This window comes from Diabrotica undecimpunctata, chromosome 7, assembly GCF_040954645.1.
Source record: "Diabrotica undecimpunctata isolate CICGRU chromosome 7, icDiaUnde3, whole genome shotgun sequence".
Classification (NCBI taxonomy): Eukaryota; Metazoa; Arthropoda; class Insecta; order Coleoptera; family Chrysomelidae; genus Diabrotica; species Diabrotica undecimpunctata.
Window position 1 is genome coordinate 134657178 of NC_092809.1, and position 19948 is coordinate 134677125.

At 31.9% G+C, this 19948-nt stretch overlaps 1 protein-coding gene across 2 annotated transcripts in view; it reads right to left on the reverse strand.

The window, feature by feature from the left end:
* The window catches only part of LOC140445870 (serine protease gd-like), a 154319-nt gene that overhangs the window by 69800 nt on the left and 64571 nt on the right, over window positions 1–19948 (reverse strand). For both annotated transcript variants that reach the window (XM_072538272.1, XM_072538271.1), the window contains exon 5: window positions 17300–17469. In XM_072538272.1, coding sequence (XP_072394373.1) covers window positions 17300–17469 — 170 coding nt within the window. The remainder of the gene's footprint in view (window positions 1–17299; window positions 17470–19948) is intronic.

Below are 19948 nucleotides of genomic sequence, written 5' to 3' on the forward strand. Positions count from 1 at the left end.
ATTTTGATCGGATTAGGCTTTTATACAACAGTAATAATATATCTCCGTCAGCACCCTATTGTTTGTTGGCTAAACATTTAAGAAGATTTATACCATTTTGACATGATATCGCCAAATTTTTAATACGTGGTTTCCAAATATCTTATCTCTGTACTTCGTTTCGAAAACTTTGTGCCGAATTTTACGGCAGATATGTTAGTGTAAATAGGCTTTTTGGAAAAATAATATATTGCGTCGTGTCAGCTGAAAAATAGAATCCACTCCTATTAGACCAACTTCCAATTTTATTTAGTTCTTCTTGTAAAAGTTTGACCATCAAGTTAATATTTTTTCCTTTGATAAACATTATCATATCATCAGCATATAATCTAGCCTATGCAGGTGTATTAAAATTAAAAATTTTTAAGAGCCATTGCTATTAAAAAAAGTGTAGAGCTAATTACAGATCCTTGTGGTGTTCCATTGTCTTGAGACTTAATACTAGAAAGTTTTCCATTACTTACTTACTTAATCAGTAGACCCATTTGTACCTTTCGGTGTTGGGCCGTTAAAAATACAATTCATTAAATTACAATATTTGACAGTCTTCTGAGGTGTCCTAGCTCTTAACGAACTTTCTCCATTCCTTCCCATTGGATGCCATCTGTGTTGCTTCCTGTCAAGTCTTACCCTTACTCTGCAGTATCTGCGAGATGTCGCTGTTCCATTCTTTAATGGGTCTTCCTCTTCTGTTCTTTGCTATTGGTTTGGCGTCCCACACTCTTTTTACTTGTCTTTTATTGTCCATCCGGGTTAGATGTCCGAACCATGCCAATTTTTTCTCTTTGATTGACTCGAGTATCGGTTTGATTTTGAGTCTTTCTCTTATTTCTTCATTTCTGATTCTATCAGTTCTTTTTACTCCTATCGTTCTTCTGAGGTGTTTCATCTCTGCTGCCTGAATTCTGCTCTGATGTCTTTTGTTTAATATCCAATTTTCTGCTCCATATGTCACTGTAGGTCTATATATTGTTTTGTATATTGTCATCTTGGTCTTTGTTGATATTTCTTTGTTATTAAGGAATCCTCTATTTAGTGCTTGGAATAGTTTTCCTGTGTTTTCCATTCTGTTGTTAAGATCATCCTCGATGTCTCCTTTGTTGTTGATTACTGTTCCTAAGTATTTGTATGAATTTGTCTGTATTATTTTTGTTGGTCTATCAATACTTCTATTTGATCTTCCGTCCCTTATTTCCTTGATATTTTCATCATTTAAGTCTTCTCTTTGTTTACGTTTAAGTTGTATTTGCTTGCTTCTAGGTTCCATTTCTCCAAGTTGTATTTCAGTTTTTCTGCAGTTTCCGCAGTTAATACTATGTCGTCTGCAAATATACACATCTCAGCATTTATCATTTGCATTCTGTTCCAACCGATGCAGTATTTCTTACATTATTTCACTATCTCATCTATTACATTTATGAATAGTACTGGGCTGAGACCTCCCCCTTGTCTAACTCCTTGGGTTGTTTCAAATGGTTCTGACTGTATATTTAACATTCTTACTGTATTTGTTTTTTTCATGTATATACTCTTTGTTGCTTCTATCAGTTCTCCACTTACTTGTTTCTTCTTTAGGCTTTCCCATATATCTTTTCTTTTGACTGAGTCGAATGCTTTTTTCATGTCTATAAAGCTCAGATGTATTTCTTTATTTTTCTTTAAGGCTTTTTCTATTACTTGTTGCATGGTGAATATATGGTCTTGTGTGTTGTGTCCTTTCCTGAATCCACTTTGTACATCCTCTAATTTATGGTATATTTCTTTTCTAATTTTCCTTTCTATTATGGTTTCGTATACTTTTGCTGCTACACATAGTAGTGATATACCTCTATAGTTCCTACAGTCTCTTGTGTTTCCTTTCTTGTATATAGGTATAATTACTGCATTCGTCCATTCTCTGGGTATTACTTTTCTCTTCCATATTAGGTTATATATGTATAACAATTTTTCTTTTGCTTTTACTCCTATTAATTTCATTATTTCTGGAGCTACTTCATCGCTTCCTGGTGCTTTTCCAATCTTTATCTTTCTTATTGCTTCTTCCAGTTCTTCTTTTTCTATAGTTTCTGGATTTTCCGTGTTTCTCCTGTTGTGGCTTTCCTTCTCCATTGTATTCGCTTGATCTCCATTCAGTATCAGCTGAAAATATTCCCTCCATCTTTCCATTATTGTCTTATCGTCATTTATTATTGTTCCTTCCTTGTTCATTACTTGTTTCAGTTTCGTTTCTTTGTTGCTTCTTAGGTTTTTCAGTGTTCTGTAAAATAATTTTACATTTTCTGTGCTGTTTTCTTCCATTTTTTCCCCGAATTTTTCCCAACTTTTCTTTTTCTCTTTCTTAACTATCTCTTTAACTTTTGTTCTTTGTCTCTTATAATTTTCATATTTTTGTTGTGTTTTGTCTTGGATGTATTCTTTCCATAATTTCTTCTTTTCTTTTATTTCTCTTTTCACTTCATCGTTCCACCAAGATGTTCGTTTCCCTCTGTTGTTATTTCTTGTGGTTCCACATATTGATTTAGCTGTTTTTATCATCGCATTTTTAAATTTTCCCCATTCTTCTTCTATTGTTTCTGTTATTTCATGTTCATTATCCATCTCTTTCTCTAGTCCTTCTGAGTATCTTATTCTCGTTGTTTCTTCTCTTAGTTTATAAATTTTTATTATTTCTTTGTGTTTTCTGTTTATGTTCTCATTTCTTTTTATTTCTTTTCTTTTGCTTTTGAATGTGGTTTCTAGTAGATAGGGGTCACTACCAATTTCATAACTCCTTTTTACCCTTACGTCTCTTATCCAGTTCTTCTCTGTTTTTTGCACTATAGTATAGTCTATAATTGATTGTTCGTCTCTTGATTTGACTTCTCTTGTGATCTTGTGTATCCTTTTATGTTGGAAGTGTGTGTTCATAATCACCAGGTTATTGTCTAGACAGAATTCGAGTAGTAATTTTCCATTTTTGTTTAGTTTGTCCTCCCCATAAGGTCCGATGACATTGTTCCATTTTTCTGTTTCTTTCCCCACTCTACTGTTCATGTCTCCTATGATCACAATTTTCTCTGTACAATCATTTATTACTTCTTGTAATTTGTCCCAGAATTCATTCTTTTCGTTTTTTGTTGCGTCTTTATCTGGTCCATAACATATGATTAGGTTTGTATTGGTTTCCTCTGTATCCATATCTATGTCTACTCTTAGTATACGTTCGTTGTAATATATCCAATTTTTTATTTTGTTGATACTCTCCTTCTTTATCATGCACGCTACTCCTGCCTGAGCTCTCTTCGTTTCTTCCACTTCACTGTATATTAGTAACATTCCGTTTTCTAATATTATTGATCCTTTTCCTTTTTTCTTTGTCTCTGTTATAGCTACTATTTCAATGTTCTTATCTCTAATTTCTTCCCCCAGTTCTATTTCTTTCCCATTTATACCTCTCACATTCCATGATGCCATTTTCGAAATTGTTTTGTTCTTTTCTGTGATTAAGTTGTACTTCAATTTGTTTTTACTCCCGTTTGTGTTATTATCTTTAGATCTGCTCATGTCCCTGTTCTGTGCCTGTTTTGTGTCTCGGTCCGTCATTGTGTTTTCTTCAGCTAGTTTTTTGAACTAGTTGGTTTTGTATTGTATGTTATTTTTTCTATCTGGTTTGTTTTTTGATTCTATTTCCACTTAATGCCTCCAATAACTATGAAACCATATCCAATTTTTGTCCTTTTCCCATTAGTCTTTTCATCTGCTGCTATCTTCCTAAGATTTCTTTGTACCTCTATCTCTTTTAATGTTAGGTCACATTCTATATATACTCTATGTTGCTTATAGTTTATTAGTTTGCCCTTGGCTTTCAGTATTTTCATTTTATCTTCGAATTTTTTACATTCGATAACACACATTGTTTCATTTATCTTTTGTACCCTATTTATTTCTGATTTTACTCCCATTTTTGTTTCTATGAAGTTCTCCAGTTGCTCTGCTTCTATTGTGTCTATTGGTAAGCCTCTCATAATTAGGTTATTTTTCTTCTTTTCTTTTTCTTTCTGACATGCTTCCAAGGCTATTTCTATTTTATCTATTTTTTGTTTCATCGTTGTCATTTCTTTCTTTAGATTTTCATTTTCTCTTATTAGTTCTTTCATTTGCAATTTGTATTCACTATTTTCCTTCTTAATTTCTTTTAGTTCCTCAATCATATTACCCATTGTAATTTTTATCTCTTCCAGGTCATTGTTTTTCTTTTTATTATCGCTTGCTATTTGTCTCACTAGTTCCATCATTTCGATCTGGCTGCTGGTTTCATTCGTTGTTGGTTTCGACCTGTCTGACATTCGGCTCACTTTTCTGCTCCTGCTAAATATGTCTATCTCCTCTTTGTTTTTTCTTTTACCATCTTCATCAACCTTACCATCCGCCATCTTTCTTCTTATTCAAATAATTAAAGTATTTATAAATATAAATATTATAAGTAACGGTTACGGATCTCGACAAGCGTTGCGCCTACCTTTACAGTTAAATCTTAGCAATTATTCTCGATCCTCTTCAGTTTCGAATGGTTTCGACTTCTACCACTTGTAAATACAAAAATACAATCAATATCAAAACAGCAAATAAATTCAGCCTTTATAATTCTGTATAGTTTTACCGAAACCTTAATAACAGACCTATTGTTTTTGTTGATAATTATTATTGTTTATCGTTCTTAATCACTCGTCCAGCGCAAAAAGCTCAACTCGTTTCGGCCACTCAGAAGTTTCACTTTTATCCGTAGGGCAATTAAAACTAACTATTAATTTAATACAGTTCAAAATCAGATAACTGATTATTTACATACATAAAGGTCCTTTTTAAATACACTTTACACTAATTTGCATGCAGATTACACTCGAAACCACCCAAAATTGGAATTTAACTTCGGAGCGACACTACACACGTCCAACTAGTCTGACCGCCAATCATTTATTCCATTACTACGTACTGAAAATTTGCGTTCATTTAGAAGGTTATTCAAAAATGCCAACATGTTTTCTCGAATTCCCCAAGTCTACAGCTTTGTTAATATTCTGTGGCACCATGCTAAGTCAAATGCTTTGTGGATGTCAAAGTAAACAGCTATGCATTTCTGTTTGTTACAGAAGGCTTCATTAATTTGACTTTCTAAATGTAAAACATTGTCTATAGTAGATCTCAAAGGACGAAATCCAGCTGGTACCAGTATAAGTAAATTGTGATGTTCCAAATTCCGCATAAGCCTATTATTTATTATTTTCTCTAGGAGGTTTCCAAGTAGAACATGTAAGTGATATTGGCCTATATGATTCTGCTACTGTAGCCGGTTTGTTAGGTTTTAGTATAGGGATGACAATAGCTTGTCTCCATAAGTCAGGAAATTTTTGTTTACACCAGATTGTATTAAAAAGATTCAATAGGAAGTCTAAAGCTAAGTCTAGGTAACTGTTTTAAGAATATTGCGGGTATATCATCTGGACCTGGTGATGTGTCTTTTAAAATTTGGATTATTTCTAATAGTTCTGTTTTATTAATTGGAGTATTTATATTATCGTTATTGGCTATAATTTCTATTGGATTTGCCTCTTCTTCTTCCCGATATCGTAAAAAAGTATTGCTGTAATTTTCATTTTTTTGTAGATTCTTGTCTGTATGTTTCAGCTTATTCTTCTACAATTTTTTTGTTTTCATTAATTAGGTTTCCATTTCGTTCTATGTATTTTATTCCATTTTGTGTATTGACGCCAGATATTTTGTTAACTTTTTTCCATGCTGATGACATGTTTGTATTCCTGTTAATACTTTTAACGTATTTTTTCCAAGACTTCTTTTTAGATCTGGTAGTAATTAATTTTGCATATGCCCTTTTTTCCTTAGCTCTTTCAAGTTCTCATTGGTTTTATGTCTTTTAGAAGTATTTAAAGCTTTTTTACTTTATTTTTTGTTATATACGTTGTTTTTCCCATTACAATTGTGGCGGCTTTAATGATTAAGTTATTAAACAATTTTAAAGTTAAGGTTATGTCTTATTCAATTATAGGGATATTCGATATTTCTTCAGTTATTTTTGTTTTAAAAATGTTTCAGTTGGCTTGCTTAATTTTCCACTTTTGCAAAGGATTGGTTTCTGTTGTGGGGTTGGAAATTTTTGTTACTATTATTGGATAATGATCACTTTCATATAAATCGTCTACGGTTTGCCATGTGTGATTTAGTTTCATCGATAAGTCAAAAATAGACAAGTCAATAGCTGAAAACTTTCCAGTAACTGTGTCGAAACGAGTTTTAGCTCCGTCGTTCATTATTGTTAAATTCAAGCTATTGATTACGTTTGCTAATAACTTTAATATAAATGTTAGATATGTTCATTTTTTGATTAGTACCTATTGTTACTGACTGCTATTGCTTCTAGTTGTATTAACTGTGATTCTTTTTACTTGTAAATTGGTTTTGGCATATATCGCAACACCGCCACTAGCATGATCTGTCTGTCTATTTTGATAGTAAACATTATATGACTTCAAGTTATACGCATTGTTGTCTTAAAAATTAGTTTCTTCAAGACATATAATATATATATTTAGGGATTCTACAGTATTCACTGCCTTCCCTCGCTCAACCGTTTCCATCTCTCTCTGTTGTTCCATTCTCCATCGTTTAGTCCTCTCTTACTCATGGCGTCGTCTACTTCGTTCCTCCAGGATTTTCGGGGTCGTCCTCTTTTCCTCCTTCCTATGGGGCTCCATTCAGTTATTCTCTTTATCCATCTGCTGTCGCTAGTTCTTTTTACATGTCCATACCACTTTAGTCTTTTTTGTTCTATATATGTTAGTATGTCTGTTTTTATTGATGTTCTTTGCTTTATTTCGTCAATACTTCTCCTATCCATTCTTGTTACTCTGCAGCATCTTCGCAGGCATTCCATCTCTGTTGCTACTATCTTACTGCTGTTTTTCTTGTTTATGATCCAATTTTCAGCCCCATATGTCATAATACTTCGCACTAATATTTTATAAATCTGTGTTTTTGTCTTCATATTTAGGTGTCTATCCTACCATACTGAGTTAAGTTGTCGGATTGCTGTTCTTGTTTGTCCTAACCTTTGTGTAATTTCTTCCCCTGTTGTTGCGTTTTTCGTGATTATAAACCCCAGTTATTTGAATTTATCCTGTCCTTTGATTGTTACGTTGTCATCAATCTATAGATCTTCTATGTCTTCTTCACTTGTATATAGGTACTCTGTTTTCGCGAGGTTAATATCTAGGCCAGCCTTGGTATATTCTTCTTGTAGTTTCTTCATCATGTAGCTGAGGTCGTCTTGGTATTGTGCAATCACTACTTGATCGTCTGCAAAACTTAACGTATATAGGTATTCGTTCCGTACCGGTACTCCCATGCCTTCGCATTTTCTTTCCATGTAGTCAAGGCTTTCTCTAAGTATATTTTGAATAGGGTTGGAGATGTGGAAAAACCCTGCAGAAGCCCTTTTGTTGTGGTGAAGTCTCCTATGATTCTTGTTCCCATTTTAATGGACACTTTATTTTCTTTATACAGAGCTTTTGTAGCTTCTATGAGTTCCGTCTGTATTTCTAATTTGTACATTGCCTCCCATAGTTCTGACCTTGGTACAGAGTCATACGCCTTTCTCAGGTCCACAAATGCCAAGTGTATATCTCTATTTTTTGCTTTTTTCTTTTCCAACAGTTGTTCCAGTGTGTATATGTCGTCTATGCATGATCTTCCTGCCGTGAAGCCTACCTGATCCTCCCCGATTTTGCCTTTTATCGCTTGCTCTATCTTTTCTCGCAGTATCTTCCCATATAATCTTCCTATTGATGATATTACGCTTATTCCTATGTAGTTTTCGCATCGTTTTCTATTTTCTTTCTTAAATATAGATGTCATATATGCCGCCGTCCATTCCTTTGGGAGCTGTTCTCCATTTATGGCTTTCTGAAATATCCATTGTATCATCCGGTGTAATTTTTTTGATCCGTATTTTATATGCTCAGGTGAGATGCCTCCAGGTCTCGGTGCTTTCTTATTTTTGATTGCTTTTATGGCCGTTCTCATTTCCCTATCTGACATATAATATAAGGTGAATATTTCCTAATAAGTACCTCAAATAAGAGTAGGTGGGTGTGAAAACTGTTTAAATTCTACTGTAAAATATAATTATACATGAATTGTATTTTTATTTAAATAATTAGTTCTGAGATACATCACTGTCTAAGTCAGATGAACCAACATGTTCTAGTAGTTGTTTAGTTAATTTTTTACTTAGTCTAGTACATTTAATTTTCATATTTACCTTCTTAAGGAATATATTATAACCTTTTGAGACTGGCTGAATGACGAAAGTCTATGCCACACAAAAAGATAAAAAAAAAATTTTCATATTTCGATCTTCAGCCTGATAGTGTATTTTATTTATCATTTCTATAAGATATGGAATATGTAGGGTATAGTCTTTAGCAATGCTTAATGCATCACTACTACCGTGAGTGTTCTCTAACAGATCAGTGAATTGTTGACTATCGAGTGGGAACTTGGGATTGTGATTGTCAATAAGATTGATTATCTTTTGGGACAATTCTCAAAATTCTAGAGAGTTTGTCTTTCGACTTCAACTTTTTTTTTGGAACTTTTGGAACAGGTGTTGGAAAGTAAGATTTTGGTTCTGAGGAATTAGTAATATCTGGTGTATCTTCTGGGCTAGGTGTTGCAATTTCACATCAATTTCGTTTCGAGGTCGTAGGTTTAGTTTTCAGAGTTGTTGAACTTCAAAAGAAGTGGGTATGTCGGGTATTAAATGTAGGAATAATTGGTGTTTGTTTGCATATCATTTCAGGGTTAGTAGTATTTGATATGGACTCACTTAAATTATTGCTGTCTGAGGAATGGTTTAGAGAGGAACTTTGTTGTTGTGATCTAGTATATGAAGAAGTTAAAGCTTGGAGTTGGGGGCCGGCATATTGAGATGCAAAATGACCTGGTTGCTTGTACTTATAGTATCATGGATCTGTTGTAAGAAATATGCGATATTTTAAGTCATCATGATTAATTTCTAATGTATGGGGAATTTGGAAACTATCTTCTGGAGGAGATATGTACACCTGCCTTCGAAAACTAAGTATGTGACTATACGCTGGATCGGTTGCTCCAATTCGTAAGAATGTAAGGGGTGACTTTAGCTGTAATCCAATAGTTTTTAACTCGGTTTAAAATAAACTACATAGATCAAGATATGAGAAATATGGAAATACGTTCTTGGCGGAGGAAAGCGATGGATAGGGACGACTGGAAAAAAATTCTTGGGGAGGCTAGGACCCACACAGGGTTATAAAGCCAAAATGATGATGATTAAAATAAATTATGTGGAATTGTGTGACTTACGTTGGATAGAACAAGTCTTTGTGACGGGGTAACTAGCTTTCTTACTGGTGTTACTGGTGTTACTGTATTATTAATTTTAATGGAATTATGTTCTTTTAAAAATTTTTCTACAGCTGATTTACTTGATAAGTATACATAAACACGGTTGTTTGAAATTCTGGATGAAAAAATTATGTTTTTTTTTTTATCTACAAGTGGTCCGAGTTCTAATAAATAATCTTGTAATTTCAGGCCATATATTGCAGAAAAGATAATTGCTTGCTCTTTGCTAGGAAAAGTTATTGGTGAGTGAATCAATGCTGTGGAGTATTTTTTAGTGTTTGGTGAGTTCTCAGTCTCAATATTAACATTGCCGGTATTACTATTCATTTTGGTCGTTTTCGATCTTTCAGTTTCATCAATTCGGCTGAGTACGGATCTGTTTTATTTAAAAGTTGACGAGTAACCAGATTTTGATAATTGCTCTTTTGTATAACATTAGAGTGTAACATTAATGTGCACTCTGTATTGACACACGTGTAACATTAATGTACACATACAGCGTTTCACGTTAACAAAATAATATAGATTTGGCGCACGACGAAAAAATTTAAAATATCATTGGCGGCGAGAGTGTTACTAGCAAGCACAATTTACCTTAGCTACGCCCAAGAATTCATCGCAGAAAGAAGAGGCTACCCAACAACAAAACCTTAACCTGATAACTACACTGACTGAAAAACTGACAAAGGAATCAGATACTGATAAAATTAAATCAGAAAAAAAAGATTTCGGAAAGAAAAATAGTATAGACCATAAAGAAGTACTAAGAGGAGTGGAGAAGAATAAAAACGAACATAGATACGAAGAAGGAAAAAAGCCAAAGTCAAGACACAACTCTACTTCAGGTACCAAAGAAAGAGTTACTACTCAGCAGCAAAGAAGTAAGTGGTAGAATTTTGTAAGACAATTATTTTTTCTTAGGTATTTTACTATCAAATATTTTTAGTTGTTGTTATAGTATGGATCCATACATTCGTGATGTAGACTACATTCCCGTAATTACTCATAAATCTAAATATATTGAAGATTTTAATGAGGTAACTGCGGATTTTTATAAAGGTAAAAATAATGAAAATTTTACCATTTTACACCAAAATATTAGAAGCCTTAATAAAAATCTAGATCAGTTACAATTAAATATACAATAGATAACAATTGATTTTGACTGTATATGTCTAACGGAAACTTGGATTATTCCTGATATATTTATTTCAAATAGATAATTATAACATTTTTTATAATGAAGGAGATATAAATCAAAATGACGGTGTCGTTGTATACATAAAAAAGAATTTAAGATTTATGTGGAAGGTTGTAAACATAATTTTATGTAAGGTATTAGAGATAACTATATTAGGTAAATTTAATCAAAATACAATATTAACATTAATTTACAGACCACCATCGAGAGATGAAGAGAATTTTTGTATTGGTCTAGATAAATATTTAGAGAGCACTTAAAATTCTGTTTGTAAATATCATGTTTTATTGGGTGATACTAATACTAATATCAAAAATATGGCACCAGTGTCTTCTGAGTATCTAAGTAGGTATATCGAGTGCACATAATTTTTTACACATTTTCACACGGAAATTACAAGATATAAAAATAGTTCTAAAGGTCTGTGGAATACTATTAAAAAATTGGATAATCATAGTACAAAAAGTGAAATTAATTCCATTTTAAATCAAAATAATGAGTTAATCACTGATAGTCAGAATATAAGCAATATTTTTAATGATTATTTTTCTAATGTAGGGTGTACGCTAGCTAAAAATATTAAAATATCTTCTCTTGATCTTTCAAAAAATACATGTCATAGTACGTTTTTTTCTAAAACCCGTAACAAAATCAGAAGTTCAGAGTATTATTCATTGCCTAAAACCAAAAAAATCTCCTGGCATAGACAACTTTTCCGCCGATATGTTATAAAATAATTTGAAATTATGTTGTTGTTCCGATAACTGATTTAATAAATAAAATATTTGAACATGGTATATGTCCTGCCTTTTTTAAAAAAGCTGTAATTATACCTATATTTAAAAAAGGTGATACAAAATTGGTGCCAAATTATCGTCCTATATCACTTATTACCAGCCTTGTCAAAAATTTTTGAAAAGGCCTTAGCAGAACGAGTAAATCAATATCTTACAAAGTTTAACCTGCTGTCTAGAAACCAATTTGGCTTTAAGAAGGGATATTGCACTTCAGATGCTATAGCGTCCGTTAATGATTATTTATATAAGATGCTGGATATTGGCTCTCCTACTTTAGCGATATTTTTGGATCCAGCAAGGCATTTGACACTGTCAGTCAGCAGCAGTTGTTAAGTGCTTTGGATGATCTTGGAATAAGGGGCATACTGTACTTACTATTTCAAAGTTATTTAAAAATAGATCGAAAATTGTCAAAATTAATAACAAAGTAAGTGCTGAAAAAATCATTGAGTATGGTGTGCCTCAATGTACTGTTTTAGTTTCTTTACTGTTTTCAATATATGTAAATAGAATTAATAATATTCCTATTAGAATAAATGATGTCCAAATGCCTATTGCAACATCAGCAAAGTACTTGGGGATCACTCTTGATGCGAAACTTCGCTGGAAAGCTCACGTGAAGAAGAAAAGAGAAGAACTAGGCATCCGCTACAAGAAAATGTATTGGTTAATGGGAAGACATTCCTCTCTATCCATAAATAATAAACTCCTAATCTATAAACAAATACTGAGACCAGTATGGACCTATGGCTGCCAACTCTGGGGCTGTGCCAAGCCTAGTAACATCAAAGTAATCCAGATATTCCAGAATAAAGTACTGAGGAACATCGTAGATGCGCCTTGGTACGTTAGGAACAACGTCCTTCACCGGGACCTCAAGATGGAAGACGTCAATCAGATAATCAAGAAATTTGCAGGGAGCCATGAACAACGACTCCATCATCATGTAAACGTCGAGGCTATCCAGCTCCTCGACAATACGAACCTAGAAAGAAGGCTCAAAAGAACAAAGCCTTTTGAACTGGTATAATGAGTGAGTGAAAAGCAGAGTAAAGTGTTGTGCGAGTATGCATGTTAAATTTAATGCTAGTTATTAGAAATAATAGGAAAGATACTAGTGAGTAGACACCTAATTTTAAGATTTCATTAGTAATTTAAGTTAGAAACAAATTGATAATTGGTCTTACTGACCAGATTTTAATGTAAGTACACTTCTGTGTCTTTAGTAAATATATATATATATATATATATATATATATATATATATATATATATATATATATATATATTATGTAAATGATCTAGCAGCAATGAAAATAAATGGAAAGATTATTTGTTTTGCTGACGATACTGTCATGTTTCAGACTACTTTTCTTGGAAAAAACTTAAAACTTTAGCAGAAACAGAAACTATAAAGGTTCTAGAATGGCTAAATAGAAATTACTGACAGTTAATACTCATAAAACTTATTCCATGCCATCTTCAATACACAAAAACAATTTACCCGACTTCTTGGAATTAAATCTAAGCTATAATAACGCGTACATTAAAATAAATAGAAAAAATAAATAAAATATTTAGGCGTTTCTATTGATTTTCACTTGAATTGGGATGTGCATATTGATATGGTATGTGAAACTTTAAAAATGTTACTATACAGATTTAGATATCTCAGCAATATTCTTAATTTGTCTTACTTAAAGGTAGTATACTATTCTTTAATAGAGTCACGTCTTAGACATGCCATTTTAGCATGGGGTGGAACATATGCTTTTCATTTAAATAAACTCGAAATATTACAAAGGAGGTTTTTGAAAATAATGCTAAAAAAATCTCGCTTATATTCATCAGAACTTCTTTATCGGCAAGCGGGTATTTTTAGTATTAGACAGTTATATTTGTTAAATATAATTTTGCTTACATACAAAAATAGACATGCTATAAAATCAATAGATCATACTTACAGCACTAGAAAAAAAGTTCATGACTATGTTCAAATTACTAGGGCTTATAAATCAATTGGAAAACACAATTTCTCTTACTTCATTCTTAGAATATTAAACTATTTACCATACATAAGAAATATCAACTTATTCAACATGATTAAATCCATTTATACAAAATTTCTTAAGAACACTGAATCTGAAATTTTCGATGCCATCTTCTTTAATTGAATTCATCATGTAACTAATACTATACTGTATATTTTGTAACAATATTTTATATCATCAACCTAATGATACTGTAGAACAAATATTGAATAGTGTAAATGAGTATAATCCCTGAGCACAACCTCTGGTTCATCAGGGAATTTCTTCTGTGTTTATTTGCTAACAACTATTTGTTTGTACAAAATATTTAACTTATAATTAACTTGTATTTGTATTATATTGAACTATCATATTGTAACATTGTTTTATATCGTATATTGGGAAGTACAAAAACATTATTAGGAACATATTATGGCAACATTCCATTTTCAATCAGCAGAAGAAGCAGTTTTAATGAAGATCGAAGAAACTTCTAGAAAAAATGATAATAAATTTGAGAATGTTTCCAAAAGATTCGACGAAACGTCTCAAATTATTAAAGAAATAGGTAGAGAAAACGACGAGAAACTCGAAAATGTTTCTAGAAGATTCGACGAAGTATTTAGTCAGAATAATGAAAAATTTGAAGAAGTTTCTAGAACATTCGATAAGGTAGAAGAGAAGATAAAACAGCTAGAGAGCATGATAACTAACACAAAAGTTTTTTGAACAAATAAAAGGCAGATATCGAGCACAGTTTATTAATTAAATCTTGCCCAAGTACTTTCGCTTCCTAGAACATCTTCGGGGGCATTTCGCCAATTTGGCCTATCCAACAAACATGAAATATTATAAAAATAAAATTGTACATTACACTGCACTACTGGGTATTTTACCTACAGAAATTATGAATTATGAAAATAGAAATAAATTTAAAAATTGCTATATAAATATGATCCAATTTAATTATGTAAATTAAGTTTAAAAATAATGCGCAAAGGACCGAATCAAGCACAAATTGAAAAAAAAAAACAAAAAAAAAACAATTAATTAAAATAAATTAATTAAAACACAATGAAATTAATTGGATCCAAGTTATAATCATTTATCATCCGGTCGAAGTGGCTAAATGTTTTGTATAAAACTTAAGAGGTCGCTGGTTAAATGATATTAGATAAATAATAATGAAGAAAAAAATGCAATATTTTGTTTGTAAATAAATTAGTGGAAAATAGCGAATACAACTGTAAATAAATTACGAAATTAACTAGCCATACTCATTATTGTTGTCTGTAAAAAGAACATAGACTTACCCTTTGAAATATTGAAGTCGTATTCTTAGCCAGTGGAATCTCGTTGGTACCACGTAGGGACGCCCTCCGAGGCTCGATAGGAAGAGAACCGATCACACTAGGTCCGTTTGGTTCGCTGTCTTGGGATGAAATATTTTGAGACTTAAGACGGTCAGAAAAGAACCCTCTAACCGTTACGTGTGGTCCTGGTACCAAGAGGGTACACCAATAAATCACTCTATTGTATTGCGATTTTGAGTGGCGATAATTTAAGTTAATTGTCACGGTAATACGAAACCGTACACTTGTTACTATATTTGTGACCCAAAATACAAAAGAGAAGCCAAATTCTCCGCACTTAAAACATAATAAATGAGATAGCCAGTTTAACAATTTTACGAAATAACAGGAAGCAATATATTTTAACAAAGTCGTTAGAATACAGAATTGAATTAGATCACATTATAGTACACTAAAAGAAAAATATTAATTGTAAAAATATGAAAAGAAATAGTACATACTTTCCCAAACAACCTTGGTCAAAATTTTAAATTTCTTGTTTGATTTAATAAATGTGGTTAAACTTTTAGGAAAGCACTGATAATGGAATATTAATTCCGAAAACGTTCTGTGATGTAGCCCGATAAGGTTTTTAATATTATACCTTTTATAAAGGAATTTTTAAATACATTTTTTGTGATACATGGTATACAGCCAGCTACAGGAATTTAGTTTCCTTGTGGATTTTAAATGAAATAGTTATAATTATTGTAAAATTAGCAAAATTGAATACATTGGCGAATTGACCCTGAGGCCGTAGACATACAAACCCAAGTAAAAAAAAACAAATCGTTATTGTGACTTATTAAAACAAGCGAGTCACTACTACACTCCGTTACAATTTATATTAGTCTAAAACTTATATCTTAAAATATCTTTATGTGTAAAATACGAAAGTGTATTTAAAAGTTATTTTTAGTGTGTTGTGTTAACGGCGCGGCGAGCAGAGAGTGAAAGTATGAATAATATAATAAAATTATGAATAGCATAATTATTTCTAACTAATAGCTAACTTTTTACAAAAGGGTCTGTTTCTTGATTATAATTATTGCGAGGTCTGGACATCATAACTTCCCACACAATATGCATTTTCAACGAAACGACATTATTTATTGTCTATTGTTCATTGTTAAAAAAAAGTTGTTCGATAGTGGACGGTTTTCAGGTAAGCGAATTGGACTAGCTACAAGGTAAACTAAGTTAGCAATAAAATATGTTGATATTTCAACTTATGAAAATAAACCAAACGATTAAGTGATTTAAGGTGTGCTGAGAAGGACTGGATTCGCTGGAAATGTAAAGAAATCGAAGACTACGGACAGAAATATGACAGTTTTAGCTTTCAAGAAATGGTCAATGATATGGCTGTATCAAGTGCTTATAAAGATAACGCCCTGGGTAATCTTGTCAGAACCAACGAGCAGATAAAGATAGTAAAAAGGTATAAATATTTTGGTAGTATGTTAAGCGAATCGCAAGATCCTTCACGTAAAATAAGAGTTCGAATAGATACAGCAAGAACAGTATTTATAAAGGTCAAAACATTTCTGTATTAAAACAGCATCAACCTAAGGATCCGAATAATGTCGAGGTGTTACGTTTTTCAACTCTGCTTTCTTGATCAGAGGCATGAAAACTAAGGAAACTGTAGTGGATAAACTTGGGACCTTTAACAGATGGTTTTACTGCTGCATGTTAAAAATATCATGGACTTACAAAGGAAAGCATGTAGAACTTCGCCAGAGAAGAAAAAAAAATATAGAAATAATCAGCACCCTAAAAAATAGAATGCTTGAATACTTTTTACACGTCATTAAAGTATGTAATACTGCAAAAAATAATACAGGAGAAATGGAAGGTACACGGAATTATGCAGGAGAAGAATATCCTGGTTTAAACTTGCGTGATTGATTTGGACTTACTTTGAATTATTGAGCTGTTTAGAACAGAAATAAAGTTAGATCGACAACCTCCAACGAGGAGATGGAACACAAAGAAGAAAAATATAATTTCTGCACTTGTACATACTGTTGCCCTTTATATATGTATTTTATTAAGATATTATTCTTCTATTTGCAATAATCTGATTCCTACATCAATGCTGTTCTTTCATAATCATGCAAAAGGAGTTCTTCCTTTAAACCTTTTTCCTTTTGCCGTTATGTAAGTATACTTGTAACACATATATGTCATAAACTGGGTTTAGTATGGGCATAATATATACCTAAAAATCTATAAAAATTGTAATATTTCTTCTTTTTTAGCAGTTAAGTAACATTTACTTGGGAACCTGAAGATGGACTGGAATTGTATTTTATATCATTGACTTAATTAAAACAGTTTTTTTGCTATGACTTAGACATAGAGTTAATAAAGATGTACTTTGTATATTTTTCATTAGTTAAAAATTGCATGCAAAAAAAGTGTAAAATATATTACCAGTCAGGACAAATATATCTGAAATTAACGTTGCGGAGCATTTGAATTCGTACTGCATCAATCCCGTAGTCCAAAACAAAGCAACCAGCCAAGGGTATTTTTCAATATTAGTGCCAGTAGCACCTACTTCGTTACTAGCCGCCATTCCGCATTTTAAATCGTTGATTTGTCTGAAAACGAACAGTATTAGTTAACTTTCTGTTAGCTTTTTTGCTTTTTTTTTCACATAAATAGTTGCTTGTTTAATCTGTTCAGTTAAAGATATTTTATAATTAAAAATTAAATATCAAAGAACAGCCTGGACTTAACTTGACTAATTTTCTATAATTAATACTTGACTTAATTAAGACTTATAATTTCTCATTGGCTTAACTTGACTAATTTTCTATAATTAATAAAAACCAATTTTTGTGCAGTTTTAACCTTGGTAAAGGCAAATGACCATACTATTTTTGTTTACAAATTAACAATTAGGGTTTATGTAAGTGTAAGATGTTTAAATTAATGTTTTTCTTCATTTCTTTTAAATTGAATTTTTTTATTTTTGGTGTAATTTTTTTGTATATTTTTACAGTTTTATTTTTGGTTGTATTCAATTTATTTATTTCTTTTTGTTTGTTTTTCTTGTTTTTTTTTTCTGAATTATCTTTTTTTATTTTTTATTTGCTTATTTTTTAGCTAATCACAACAATAGTTTTTGGCCTTGGCAAAACCAAATGACTGGATTATTTTTTTGTTTACAAATCAACAATGAGTGATTGTGCTAGTGTAATATGTTTAAAATTTTGTTTTTTAATTTTTTTTTTGTGTTTCTTATCTTTCGTGTTAATTTTTTGTCTTTGTTAAGTCTTTTATTTATAGTTTTCTTTATTTAATTTTTATTTATTCGATCGTCTGCAAAGCTGTGTGGAGAGTTGCAAACACCCGAGAAGATAAAAGGAATATACAGTATTGGTAAAGTAAGAAACAGCTATCAGAGTACATGTATCACGTGCGGCAGGTTACAAGTGCGGATTAAAAAGTGTTAAGATTTTATGTGTAAAATAGAGCAAAGATGGTATGAGTAAGTAATTTGTAAAGTTACTAAATCAAAAACACCAGAGAGGAGATAGATGATACATACCCCAAATAAAAACGAGTCATGAGGTTGTCGAGGCTTTAAATAGGATAAAGAATGGTTAGGCAGTAGGACTTGATAGATTACCTATAGAGGTATGGAAGGCTCACGGAGAGGAGGAGATTGGTGAGTTATGACAAATAATGAGTAGAATATATGAGAAGGAAAAGATGCCCAATACATGGAGGGAGAGCATGATGGTACCACTGTATACAGATAAAGATGATATTCAGGACTGAATAAGAAACAAATTCAACCAAGGTTGATTAAAGGTCTCTCTTTGCTGTTAATGGCATATCTCGAGACACTGGGTTAAAAATGCATAACAATTATAGCAAATAACAAAAATTAATTATATATAAATTTATAAGAATACAAAAAGGTTACCGAAATAAAAATTTAACTAAACCGCACTTGGTTATGTTGATTATCTATCTCGCACTGTTATTTAATGATGCAGAACTAAATGTTCGTAATTATGTTTATTGAAATTTCTTAGTAGCTGGTGGAAAGTTCGTAAGAAAATATTAAATGTAAAAATCAGTAGTTATTCTTAACTACAGGTGAAGACATAGATGAACTTAAATTCGCCCAGATGATTAAAAAACAATATGATAGAATACCATATTATTCGCCCGGATAAGTGGAGATACTAAGATTGTGGTAACTTACAGTAATTCCTGAAGACTGCTGCACTATTTCACTGAAGTTAATTTACTTTACTTGTACTGAAGATAATTAAAATTAAAGGTACTCTATAACTATATTTAATCTAATATAGTATTAGATTGAAAGAACTCAAATATAGAATTGTATACACACTTAGAAAGAAATTGCACAGATAACGCGACACAGAGACGATAATGAGCAAAGCACCTTTACTCGACGAATGCCCACCGGGAAGTAACTTGGTTCCTCTAAAATTTTACCAAACTACCCAAGAAAAGGTGGGGGTATCTCCCCCCCCCCCCCCAAAATGATAGGCCAGCCTAGATAGGTTTCTAAAAAAGTAAAAAGATTCTAATGATCACCGAAACTAACAGTACCCTTCTAGCTAGGAACGTAATGAAATATAAAATCCCTTGCATTAGGTTATTATAGAAAAACATTTCTACGTGCCCCGACGATATCTAACAACTTTATCATAAAGGAACCCGGCCTTACAGCCGGAAAGAATTACCCGAGGATTACCTAAACCGTCGTTTTTAAATAAGTAGGTAGATTGTTCCCCTTAATATTTCGGTAATTTTCAATAAACTTTCCTAATGATCAACCGACTAACCGCGCATATATTATTTGCAAATACGGCCATCGGCGTCTCAGCAACGAGGTAAAAGGATTAGAAATAATTTAATATATTAATTATAAAAAAAATGTTACAGAACTTTAAAGACATCGATATGAGAAGAATAGTTTGGGTTTATCCCAGGAAGGAGGACAATAGATCACTTGTTTACTTTAAAATAGTTAATAGACAAATACAACGAGAAGAAAACAGAAGAAAAATAAGTTTCCGAGAAGCAGGTAAGGCT